This window comes from Protopterus annectens, chromosome 3.part0 (genome assembly GCF_019279795.1).
Source record: "Protopterus annectens isolate FY-2018-M chromosome 3.part0, PAN1.0, whole genome shotgun sequence".
NCBI lineage: Eukaryota > Metazoa > Chordata > Ceratodontiformes > Protopteridae > Protopterus > Protopterus annectens.
Genome location: NC_056731.1, coordinates 440974405 through 440988565, shown reverse-complemented (window position 1 = coordinate 440988565; position 14161 = coordinate 440974405). Strand labels below are relative to the sequence as shown.

Sequence of the window (14161 nt, the reverse complement as noted above, 5' to 3'; positions counted from 1 at the left end):
CCAACACATACTCTATAGTGGGTGAAGGTGGGTGTCAGTATCACAAGGTAAATAGTCACCACACATGTGTCAGCATGCGGAATATGTGTTGCACAAGACCATACAGTGCTAGTGTAGACACCCCAATGTAATGGCAGTATACATGGCTTTGTTGCAACTGTGTCGTTGTTCAGTGATTGGCTACACCCTGGAACACAATTTGTACATGGACACAAACCAATGTGTGTCAAGTGACCTATACACCCACTAGCATTCCAGGACATATATGTGACACTTTGTTTGGATGGCAACTGCTGTGCATATTGTGTATACTGGCATATGTAAGCATACACACAACATGCTATGCATATTGTGTATAGGTGCATATGTTTGCACACGCACAACATTGAGGTGCAAAGCAATGACTGCTATGAGTATAGCATGTTTTCATGTACTGCATATGATAAACGTGTTCTGTTGTGTACAGCTGTAGCAACTATGCACATCTAAGGTGCAGTACAGTGCTGCCACACTTGTGTCTGCTGCACTGTGCAGTGTATGTGCTTGAGGCAGCTACTGACTTTAATGTGATGATTAATGTCTCACAGCAAACATGGACAGCATGCATTATGCGTAGGTGTGTTACATGTACATGGCCTACACCTCACCTATGACATGCACATTTCATTATCATTATGAAAGTGTTAACACACTCACCAGCATGTACTGTCTGCCCTGCTGTCACACCAGAGGGACCTACATGAATATGACACAGTTTATCAGTGGCCACAACTGTGGCATTGCTGCCGTGAGTGAGTGAGTGCGCTAATCTACAGCGGAACAACAGTCAACAGTGACAGGTGTGGAGATACTATTCCAAATATCAGTATTGCACATGAAAGGCAGCACAACTGCTAAACACACAGTACACATCTCACATAAGCATATTATAAGAATACAGGTAACAGTAGTCTACAGCTAGGGCATATTACCTGCACGCTTCATGTCGTCCTGCTGGGTAGCTCCGGCCTCCATGATGACACATGCATGATGTTGCTGCTGCTGTAGGCCAGGAGCCACCATGCTTAGGAGCAACTCCTCCACTCTGGTGAGGGGGGGATGTATGGGCGCACCACCACCTGTGGCAAGCTGTTGCATGCTGCCGGACATGTCTGATTAAATCACTGCAGTGATGGCGTACCTGCTCATATGTCCGGTTATGCATGCCTATGTCATTTACCCGGCGAACAAGATCTTGCCACAGTTCAAAAAAAGCCATGCATAGTTTTGATACAGGCTGGCCTGTATGACCTCCTCCTCTGCAGCTGTATACACAGGAGTGCGGCGATGAGCCATAACCCTGGAAGACAATTAAATAATATGTGTGAGCAAGTCATGTGGCACACTTAACAGCAACAGATAAAAAGTACAGATATCACTTAACTGCCAGATATAGCATCTGTCTGTCTATCAAAGGATACACACCTTCAATACCACTTATTAGTGTTCAGCCCACAACTGCCTGACAGTGGCTGCCGCACTCCATACAACAAACCAGTATACACCAGTACTTGACACACTGTATTAGGTACAATGCACAACCTCACACTGGGGGTATATATCAAGCTAATGCGTGATGAATATTGTCATCCAATGCAATGAATGTAATGTACTGTTACAGTATTAACAGTAAACCACCCTAGTCTTTGATGCCATACCCCTACCTAACATATGTGAATGGTTGTTAATATAGCTGGCATACTGCTGTAACAGAGTATACATGTTGCTAGGTACACACACATACCCTGTAACACACGTGATTGCAGCCATGATACGGGCATCATTACACACACATTAGTCAAACATACAACACACAAATGTATGCCAACACAGATGAGCATTACCTGTGTACCTTATAGTACTGTGTGCCTCTACTTACAGATACCTATGCCTGAGGAATGTAATCTGTGCAGACTACAGGAAACATGCAAGACAGTGATACCAGGGAATGTGAACATACACCATACTGTGGTGTTTAGGCCTACAGCTTCAGATAGTACAACAGTTCATATGTGACCTGGATTCACCAGCAGTACCACTTACTGAGCATACATGTACTGCTACAGCCTACAATGGGACACCACAGTCGTACACAAGGTACTACGTCACAACATATGCCATCCTACTATGTCTGCATCCCAACAACTGACACATCTTTCTCTGTCCTCACACCTAGGACACAAACTACCATGACAGACACAAGCTCATGCTAAGCTATCACACCTTTGCAGACCTTGCACACAGTCAGTATCACACTCATTCCACCTCACATAGGTGATATTGCACTGAGTACATGTGTGTGCACATTGTGTCATAGGTAGGTACTACACTATTGGGCCGGGGCCTACAGCAGCCTAGCCATATGCTACCCTGCCATTTGACACACATGTAATGTGATTACACTTGCTCCTGTCAAACGGATACACAGAGGTGACTCGCAGGGCATATTACCTATCTCCATAACATTCATCAGGGGTATGTATGACATTTACTAATGATGAGCCATGTTTATTAATGCTGGGTAGTTTAGTCCAGAGTATGGCATATTTGTGTATGGGAACCTGTACCTCCAGCATATGCTGTTCAGTGCATTGACATGGATTAGGGCCCTAGGTCATGTAGCCCAGAGGGATTGTGAGGTGTTGTCATGGTGGTTGGCCGACTGCTATGGGTGTGACATACATCTGTATGTCTGGCAGTGGTAACCTCTGTGTATGATGTATGCAATGCACTCTAGCTGTGGTTTTGTGAGTCAGTCTGCATAGGGCTTTCGTATTTCCCCTTTACATTCACTCCTTTTAATGTATGTTATATTTCTTGCAGCAGCAAGTTATTGTATATCTGCTGTGGCTTAGTGGTATGTCATGCAGACTGGTGAGTCCAAGGTGTGGAGTTTGAAACTGCAAGGATATTTTATTTTGCTGCTGAGCAGTACAAGGGCCTTGTCATACAGAGTGACTAAGAAACTTTTAAGCAGTTGTAAGCGGGTTTGCGCAAGTTTGCACGACCCTTAGCTATGCTTATTTATGAAAAATATATACAAATCCTCCACTTCTTCACCAAGGAAACATGTAGAATACAAAAGGAGAACACCAACTGCTGCAATACTTATTTTTTATTCTGGTACCTCGGCCTTCGCCTTCTCCTGGAATACATTTTTTACTGAGTGCTCCACCCATTTTATACAAATCTTTAATTAAACAATTATTGCACCATATTATTGTTAATTAATTACCATAGTTTCATTGCTACTTAAAGCAAACTTGACATTTTTATGTGACATAATAATAAATAACTTTCATTTTAGTACTATAAACATACATATAAATACCAACAATGAAATTATACACTTGTTTATCACACAATGTTAACCTTGCAAGCCATTTGCATAAACACATTTAAATAAATTTATTAGACAACATTGAGAAGTATGTGAGGACATAAACATAAACTGCCTTTACTATGAGCATTGTTTATAATCCATATACTATGAGAATGTTACTTATATCACAAACATGTTAAACCTCCAAGTTCATTCCATTTGGAAAAATAGTTTTCAAATTCAGAATGAACCTTGACTCCATCAGAAGTAGTTTTTCACGAAAAATGGCCTCATTTCCAAACACATTGGGTCTACCCAAAACACTATAAACAAATCCTTCTGGAACCCCCCCATGTTTATCCAAAAAATGCTTTCCTACTGGGCTCTCTATTCTCTTATGCCTTATATCACCCAGGTGTTCCAAAATCCTTAATTTCACCCTTCTAGTGGTTTGTCCTACATACCAATTCTGCCTCTCACATCCACATCCTATAATATACACAACCCCCGTTGAGTTGCAGTTATAGAATTCCTTGGCTCTATACTTAACCCCATTGATTTTACAACCATCCAAATTCCTGATTAACTCACACACTTTACATTTTCCACATCTAAATGAACCCCTTCTCTCACCTTCACTCTCTTTATCCTTATTTCTGGAATTTAGAATTTCCCTGAGGTTAGAATATCTTTTATAGGAAAAGGTTACCCGGGATGGAAAAAGCATTCCAATTTTCTCATCTTCACAAATAATTGGCCAGAATCTATCCACTAGTTCTTTTAAAGTTTGAGAAAAATGAGAGAATTTGGTTACAAAAAATATTTTCTCATCTAATTCCTTGAATCCACTATTGTCTTTACACTGAATGTCACGGTCTTCAGATAATCCCACCCCTTTGAATCTAACTCTCTTTCTGGGCCTTCCAGCTATGCCCAATTCATCTTCCACCCTTCTTCTGGCTTTCTTTATACTCATAACGGAATACCCTCTCTCCAAAAGTTTTCTTTCCACTTTATTGAATTCTACTGATATTAACTTTTTTTCTGAGATGTGTCTTCCTATTCTTTTAAATTCACCAAATGGGAGAGATTCAATCAAGGAATCACTGTGCATGCTAGAGGCATGGAGAAAATTCTCTGCTGCAGTCTCCTTATAAAAAGGTTTATATTGAATTATATTTTCCTGACTCACATAAATTTCTACATCCAAATACTGGATGGATCTTCCCCCTATGTTACTGGTGAAATCTAAGCCCCAATCATTCTGCTTCAACTCAGACACAAAATTTTCAAACTCCTCTGGTACACCACTACATAAAAATAAAAGGTCATCAATAAATCTCATATATTTGACTACCCTAATGTTGTCTAATAAATTTATTTAAATGTGTTTATGCAAATGGCTTGCAAGGTTAACATTGTGTGATAAACAAGTGTATAATTTCATTGTTGGTATTTATATGTATGTTTATAGTACTAAAATGAAAGTTATTTATTATTATGTCACATAAAAATGTCAAGTTTGCTTTAAGTAGCAATGAAACTATGGTAATTAATTAACAATAATATGGTGCAATAATTGTTTAATTAAAGATTTGTATAAAATGGGTGGAGCACTCAGTAAAAAATGTATTCCAGGAGAAGGCGAAGGCCGAGGTACCAGAATAAAAAATAAGTATTGCAGCAGTTGGTGTTCTCCTTTTGTATTCTATGCTTATTTATGCTTAGCTAAGTGCACACAAGCACACACATGCTTACAACTGCTTAAAAGTGTTTACTCCCGCTAACACCCGTGCTATTTTCTTTTAAAGAAAAGAAAATGGGGAAATAGGAAAGTGGTGAAAAAGGGGGCACTAAGAGGGTAAGACAGTAGGAAAACAAGCTCGAGATGTGCAGGAAGGATGTAGGGAAGGCCCATCAGCCAGTTTATATGGGCCTAGATAACTGTAGATGTTCAGCATTTCATACAACCATACTATCTCTGTAATGCAAGGGTACAACAACATATCCGAAATGTGGGACGGACACAGTCCAGGTATTGTACTTTATTAAAACATTTCACTCTTTGGTTGTGGCTCTCTCATTCATTTCATTATGTCGTGCATGCAGTATACCTTTATTACAGACTTCAAGGTCTTTCTCACACTCTCTCACTTATTGTATATTTACATTTTAGGATGGTAATTAATTCTAGGCTTTATTAACATTTATTACTGGGTTACAACAATCCTTTCCAGCTGACTCACTTATTTCATATGACAGTATATACAAGGATGTATTCAATACTTGTCTGTCCTTTATTGATAGATTAGAACACTCATTTTCAGGCTGAAGCAGTTATCTGATATTACAATACAGGTGGGAACTCTATTTGAGACATGTTTACTCTTTATTAATGGATTACAATACTCCTTTTCAGGCTGCATCACTTATCTGATCTTAGAATACTAGCAGAAGCTTTATTCTAGGCTTATTTGACCTGTATTACTGGGTTACACCACTGAACTCTTTCACAGGCTGTCTCACATATTCTATAATAATACCAGCTGAATATTTACTAACCTGCCTGGTGGCGCAGCCTTACCAGCCTATCAGCATAGGCTTGCCTATTCACGTAACGAACACCTGCAGCTGTAATATAAATGAAGGGATATTGGAACATACCTATCCATATTATAGGCTAGGATAGCATTTCTTACATACTTAATTTCATGTATACTTACTCAGTAGTGGGGCATTGGGCATTTGACGGGCCTCCTGGATCCATTGGTTCAGTTGGTCCTCCTTTCTTCACTTCAGGTCCGCATGGTGGTGACGGACCTGTTCACCAGTCCTCGGAATGCCTGTGGCACTGGTGAGATCATGTGCCAATTGATTCCATGCCTTTGCCTTATACGCACGTCATTGAACCTGGCCCTGCATGAGTCAGACTTCATGATGATGGACTAGGAGCCAAACCATATATTTGGACTCCTCAATGCCCCACCTTTTTGCTGTAAAGCGATTTTGCTCTCCGACACCTGCCATCCTGACGGCAAATGGGTACTACAATCAGTTATGGTGTGTATTCCCACCTATGGAGCTTATATATGCCGGTTTTCATGGACTTATTTGTGATTGGCCGTTTTGGAAATTTCTCAGCTAAGAGCAAACCTGCTTTGTCATGGTTATATTTTCATTCATTCCTATATGTATGGTAATACTGGATTTCGAGGTACAAGTGTCATGGCTTAGTGGTTCAGTGCTTTGACTATGGTGCAAGTATCCCGGGTTCGACCCTTGTCATTGCTTTTTTATTTTACTACTGTCTAGACAGGCTAGGAAGTGTGCCTGTGCAAATGCGACTTTGCTACACATTGCCCACCGTTGCCCGACGGTAAGCTGGTTGACGCACTGCGCAGCTCCGCGCAAATGGCTTACACTGGGTAAAGCATTATTTAGTTATGTGCAGTCATATTAAGCTGGGTTCAGTGCTGTTTGGCTATGGGCACTCATTTTAAACTGGGTAAAGCGCTGCTTGGCTACAGGCACTCATATTAAGTTGGGTTCAGTGCTGTTTGGCTACAGGCACTCATTTTAAGCTGGGTAAAGCACTGCTTGGCTAAGGGCACTCATATTAAGCTAGGTACAGCGCTGCTTAGCTACAGGCACTCATATTAAGCTTGTTAAAGTGCTGCTAAGCTACGGGCAATTATGATCCTTTTTATATATACATAATATAGGTTTTGTTCGGACATACATGGGACATTTCATTAAATTTTACTTAAATTAAATTTATATATATCGGGGAATTGTTTCATACTTATTTAAAGAAAAATGGAGGGGGATGTTGTGGGGCTCGAACCGTGACTACCTACTCTTTGGGCGACGTCTCTACCGCTATGCTATTGCTGCTTTGCTTAATTTGCATATGTAGATCTTATATGCTTTTCAATGTCATATCTGCTAGCTGTGGTTGAGCGAAGGGCATACCCACGCAAACGAGTGCAAATGCGGGCAAACATATTGGAAATTATAAAAAAAATTGAAATGGTTATTTTTACTTTTTAAACACTTTCACTAGGGTTTAGTCTGTGGGGATGTGTGGTGTTGTGTTTCTTGACATTTCAGCGGAATCACTCGTGGGTGTTTACTATCAGGACTCTAACTCTTCTGGGGGCATGTCCCTTTGCAGTATTCGGCAATCAGACATGCCCCCTACTTTCCTACATGGACCGTGTTAGACTAGAGTATGAGTCAGCATGCCCTCATGAATATGCATGGCATGCTGACGTCATACTGTTCAACTACAGCTTCCGTGTAAGACTTATTTAGTCTTACACGGAGGATTGCTGAATCCGGGGGTTAATTAGGTGCCATCTCTGTATAAGCTTTATTAAGTCTCTCCTTAATGTTTTTATTTATTTTTACTATTTTATTAGACAGTGGGTGATATGGAACATGAACTTTTTGCCATATTTTAAAGGTTACACACTTATTTTAATCACCTAACTTGTGAATTGAGTACTATTGTCAGATTCAGTGATATATGGCCACTTCCAGTGTGAAAAAATATTATTTCATAAATTAATTCCATAAATTATTCCATAATGCAGATGCTGTAGTTTTTGCTTTTATGTCCTTAGTGGGAATAGCTTCCACCCATTTAGTAAAAGTATTTACTGTTACTAACAAGTATCAATACCTCCCTTTTGCTGGGGGAAGAGGTCCTGCAAAATCTGTCTGTATACTGTACTATGTTTTCATTGAAACTGGCACTCTTTGCAACTGAAGTTTGTGTACAGTTCAGCAATCCCGGAAACAGTTCTTGATAAATAGGCTCATTTTAAGGAGATAATAGCCATTTAACTGAGCCTCTGATATCACCTTTTATATGATACTTTTCTGTGCTAGACACCAAAATAAAATGTAGATTAGGAAACACAAAATAACAAAGTAAAAAATATCCATCAGTAATAAAATTAATTTAACAAATAGTGACTATGCAATAAGTAAGGAAGCCAATAAATAGCTGCTTTGCCTAATGCCTTTCCTGCTGGTTTAAGCAGTATAACTTAATAAAATCCCATATTTGTGAAATGGCTGTTTCACTGACAATAAATACACCACTGAGAATATTTATGCTGTTTTTAGCTGCTTAGGTATGTCTGTATTTCTGTTTTTAGTCATTTAAGGAAGTAAAACTGAGCTTAATGAAACGTTAACCAGACAGAATCTAAGGCTCTGTTCATTTGCTGTATATCTATATGACAGATCCATACTTTCTGAAGGTATATTATTTGTTACACTGAATTTTAATAAATCAGGAATTAATTGAATATTTTATAATAGATGCTAAATTAACAAATTGGAATCTATAATGATAAAGAGGCAAGTGCATAATGTACATAATTTTGTTTTGCAGATTTTGCAAATTTTGAAGGATTAATTATGCAGACTTCTTTAACAACGTCTACAGAGCATAGTGACAACACAGTATTTGACTATAACAGCTCTGATTATCCCACTGACTATGACAATTTTTGTGATAAAGAAGAACTAAATGTATTTAATAAAGCTGTGACACCTGTAGTTTATTGTCTGATAGCAATTCTGGGACTATTTGGAAACACGCTGGTCCTCTGGATTCTACTGAAGTATGAAAATGTACAGTCTGTAACAAGTGTCTTCATCCTGAATCTTGCCATATCAGATTTGTTTTCCTGTTTGTTACTACCTTTTTGGATTGTATATCATCTCAGAGGATGGATCTTTGGAGATTTTGCCTGTAAAATTATTGGATCTGGTTTCTTTGTTGCATACTACAGTGGCATCTTTTTTCTGTCATTGATGAGTATTTATCGGTGCTATGCTATAATTTGTCCAGTATCGACCATTAAAGAAAAGAATTGGGTATATTGTGTCTTACTGTGCGTGGTCACATGGGTCATCAGTTTTTTAGCAGTTCTTCCACAAGCAGTCTTTCACAAAGTTTACACAGCTCATGACTTTATGCACTGTGATTTCAGAGAGGAACAAGAACCATTTTTCTGGACTTGTTTTGCATATTACTTTCAAAATGCATTATTTTTTACATCTTTCAGCATAATTTTGTACTGCTATACAAAAATACTGAAAACTCTGTGTCGCTGCAAAATGCGACAAAGACCCAGAACTGTAAAACTTATTCTCAATATTGTGGTTGTGTTTTTTGTGACTTGGGCACCTTATAATGTTATGATTTTTATAAAGGCACTAGAATTACAACATCTGATAATCTCCACCTGTGAAAGTGAAAAACAATTTGATTATTTTTTTATCATATCCCGTAGCATTGCACTTTCACATAATTGTATGAATCCTGTATTTTATGCATTAGTTGGAGAAAAATTTAGGATGCATTTGTTTAACATGCTTTGCAGATTTTTAAAATGCCTTGGTAGTAAGCAGTCTACTTTATCTAAGATGAACAAGCGGATCAGTTATTACTCAGATGACCCATCATTTTTCTGAGTAAAAGAACTACTTTGTTGTTGTTACTGAAGTATTGCTACAAAATACACAGAATACACATATTCACATCATTTTTTCTTAGATAAGGTAAAAATGAGGCAATTCAAACCATTAATTTGTAGAAATACTAGAGCAAGGAGCAGTGAGTGTCTAATAAAATGTACTTAGTAAGCTAACAATATAGCTTAAGATTGACTTCTTTGAAATGATTGGACAAAGAATTAAGTGTCAGCAGCTTCTATGAGTTTGTCCATTTTTTCATTACAAATAAGAATTTCTATTAATAACGGCTGTCTCTAGGTATAAAATGGCTGTCTCTAGGTATAAAATTGCTTAATCTGTATCTGTAGCATGAGGGGCTATACTACTGTTGTGTGTATTCTTCAGTATATGAGTATACTGTAGAGAATGGATTATTTGCGTTCTGTGTGTAACAAGGATATAATGGCCAATAAAATTGCTATGATCATTCAAGAAAATGGAAGTACTTTCTTTTATATAGAACAAACCAATAGAGACCTATTTCAGATGCAACTGTACAATCTGATGTTATGTTGGAATTCATTTAAAAGAAAAATTTAAATGATAGTTTAAGATGTAAATTTCAGTTTGATTCAGATACATAACAAAATACAATGCTCATTACTGTAAATGACTTTTTATACATTTCCTGTTCACACAATTATAGAAACAGCTGTAGTTCTACATTATTTATTTCTGATGTACAGCATGGATACTCACAAAAGTGCTGTCGGGATTGATGGCACTTGTGTCTGCTTACAAACCTGCATTATTATATGTTGGCCAATACAGTCCCAAGTAATAAGGTCTGTGAGGGGCATCTATTTCTACATGTGTAAAAAAGGTCCATATAATTAAATGCTTTATGATTTTTTTGAATGATTCAGTGTTAATTTTAGAAGGTTTCATGCGCATATATAATTTTCTGTATATAATGCATTTCTAGACAAAAATTGTTTTCTTGATTATTAGTTCAGGACAAACAAACTGGAAGATATAATAAAATAAAGTTTTCATAAAGCCGTGTATCAAACCAAAGGTCAATTATAATGATGCAATTATTAATATATCAATATCACTGTTAAGCAAAAATAAAGAAAGACATAAATGGAAACAAAAAGAGTATAAACTATTTTATATTTTTATATATTCCTTTTAATTATAACAAAATTTTCATCTTAAAAATTAGCTGCTGTCATCTATATCTGTACATAGCAATTGACTGTGTACTTTACTAATGTATGCTGAGAATGTATGCATTTTTTTCTGGTGCAATAGAAGAGGAATTTGATTATCATGAACCTTGTATGTCCTGCAGTGTTTATGTAATGACTTTAGTCACCTAGAGTGAAATCATGTATGAAAGCTTTCAGACACCATGCATTCCAGATAAAGGCTGTGCCTTAGTTGTCATTATTAACAGTCATTTGTTTAATAAATGAGAACATTGAAATATGTGTGCAATAAAAAGTGAAGATGACTCAACACTCTCTCTCTCTCTCTCTCTATATATATATATATATATATAAAATATGAATTCTGTAAGTTGAATTTTGTTTTTCATCAAATCTGCAGCATGCCAAAAGCTAAAAATATATTGTCTTTGTGTACCATTATCTGTGTATCGATATATCTGTCTGTCTGTCCCTCTCTATCTCTAGCTATCTTTCTATCTATCGATGTTAAGCTTTATTTCTCTTTTTTCTCATAGAAGGAGAAAAGGGAGAACAATGCAGGGAATGGGAGAAAGAGAAAGGCAGGCAGGAGGAAATGCTGGGAATGTCACTGGGTAGCAGTGAATGCATACCTTACCCCATTAATAAGAGTTTGTGCCTAATGTTAATTAATAATGCCCAGTACCCATGAATGGTAACAAGAAAAGTTACTTGCATAAGTTATTTTTCTGATATTTTGAGAAAAGTGTAATATTCAGATGTCACCTGTCATACATTTGCTATAGAAAGAAAGAAAACTACAAACATCTGATGAAAAGGATTATTTAACCTACCGCATTTCTTAATTTATCCGCTTCCTTTAAGAGTCGCATTACATTGATTTAATGAAATTGTTCTTGGTGAATTAACATTTTCACAACTTTTTTGTAGTTTCAAAAGTAAAAACTGATATTGCTGATCATGTTTAACTATATTTTTCCTCACTCCTTATAAGCATTGCTTTATGTTTGTCCAATAGGACCATGAGTTATCTTTTTCTTTTATTACCACACTGCCTTTTTATGTGAGCTTTTTATAGTCACCCATCATCCCTTTTTGAATATTTCCAGCTCTTATGGATTAGCCAACTTGTAACATTAGACTGTGCTTCTAATTTTCACACATGCACATACACACACACAGATTATTTTTTGTTGGATATGCTGACACTTGACTGGGAACTGCCGATTCTGTTTTGGCACTTTCACTTTTCTTAAGGTTCCAGTATGTGTGCATTCTTTGATTTTATACATCTTGTTTTATTTTGCATTGTTTCTGGTATAGACTGTGCACTCCTTTTATCCCCACCATCTAAACTGCTACTATTCTGCCTACTTCTTTTTGAAGATGACGCTGTCTATCAATGTCAGTACCCCAGACTGGGTCTTAGCTGCCAATACAGAGGGTAATAACTTGTTTTGTATTGGTATTGTGCCTTGTTTGGCATTAACTTCCTTGCTGCTCTTGTGTTGCTCGTTTACCTTCAGAATAATTCATATGACAGTTCTAGGTGCTCTTCTCCTTTGTTGTGCTGCTTCTGCTGTCTTTAATTATGTGTTCCAGTCCTGACATTTTGCATCCTTGATACAGTATTGTATGTTTTAATCCATTGTATTTAAGCTTTCATGTTCATTCTCACTTGTCAAGTTATTCAATGCCACTTTACACCTTCTTGTGTTTTAGCTCTACTACATAACTATGTCACTGAAAAAAGGAAAACATTTTCTTCCAGTTTTTCTCTAGTGTCACTTATAAATACATTGAAAATTACTGGCTTCAATGTTGACCACTGGTCACTATGCTTTGACCTGAGTAATCTCCATTAACTATGACGTTACTATGCTGTACTGCATTGCAAGAGCTACTACTGCACAATGACCCATTCCAATACTGCCTAATTAGTTGGTAGCCTATTTTGTGCTGTCAGACTAAATGTTGTACTACTTTTTAAATAGGTCAGCCCCCTCAGACCCTTTCTGACCTAATATCCAGTTTACCCAGCCAAAGAACTCTATTAAATTTTATTCATCCATGACTTCATAACAAATTAGAAGACAAAATCAAGGCATGCATTTTTAAATTTTCCAACCTTCATTTCTTTACTTCACCTCCAGTAGCACTGCATTAAACCCATCCAGTACATTGGTTGTTCTACCATCTCTGGGCTTTTGCTGAAATGTTAAGATTATTATTTTTTCTTTGTATTTTTTTTGTTTCCCCACAGCTGACTATCAGCTATACCCAGGTCCTCTTCTTGTCTACTGGGTCTATGAAATCCACTTTAACTTCTCCCAAATTAATCCTGTCCCATGTCTAGAGGTTATGAGCAGATCAAGGAACCTAAGGCAGCATCTCATTACTATCAGTAGGTGGGTTCTCATAATTCCCCACCTACCCTGTGTAGGCAGTAAAGCCCTGATGATAGGATGGGTAATGGGCAACAGCCCTGGACCATCCTTCACGTCTGTCAGCACTAAATGGTTATTTTGCCTGTTACCACCGGGAAAACAAAACTCATGGTTGTGCCCCGAATGTGTGCACCTCCCTCCAGGAAGAGCACAGCCAATCTCCCTGCATCTGCTGTCAAGTGCCCATGCTGATCTTTGAACTCAAGTCACCCGGGCAATACTCAGAGCTTTATCCCTCTCTGTCACTTGAATAGGCTATGAAAAACTCAATTAGTGGTAATATTTACTGCTTGCATTTTCATTTCATATAGCAACTCATTAACTTATTTTCTCAATAAGAACAAACCACTTTAAAGACACTGACTTTATCAAAAAACTGTGCTCATCAGCCGAATCTAACAATCATTTATATAAAGCATTTTCTCTCTGATTTTACTAGTCATTCTTTCAAAACTAAATATAATATGCTTTAGTATGCACCAAAGGGTCATTTTATCAAATTTATTAGTTTTTTTACTTTTAGAACTACAAACCATTGAGATAATGCTAATCCACCAAGAGCTATTTCATTAAATCAATGTAATACAGCTCCCGTACATTTAAGGAAAGGTAGGAGCTGGGGTGAAAGCATCACATATTGGCAAGGAGAGATGGCCCTCCTCAAG

The 14161-nt window shown here is 37.4% G+C and overlaps 1 protein-coding gene across 1 annotated transcript; it reads left to right on the top strand.

The window, feature by feature from the left end:
- Positions 1 to 8769: 8769 nt before the first annotated feature.
- On the top strand, positions 8770 to 10907 carry LOC122797266 (chemokine XC receptor 1-like). The gene has a single exon (XM_044066109.1). It carries the CDS (start codon positions 8792 to 8794, stop codon positions 9851 to 9853), a length of 1062 nt encoding a protein of 353 aa, XP_043922044.1. The 5' UTR covers positions 8770 to 8791; the 3' UTR covers positions 9854 to 10907.
- Positions 10908 to 14161: the final 3254 nt, after the last annotated feature.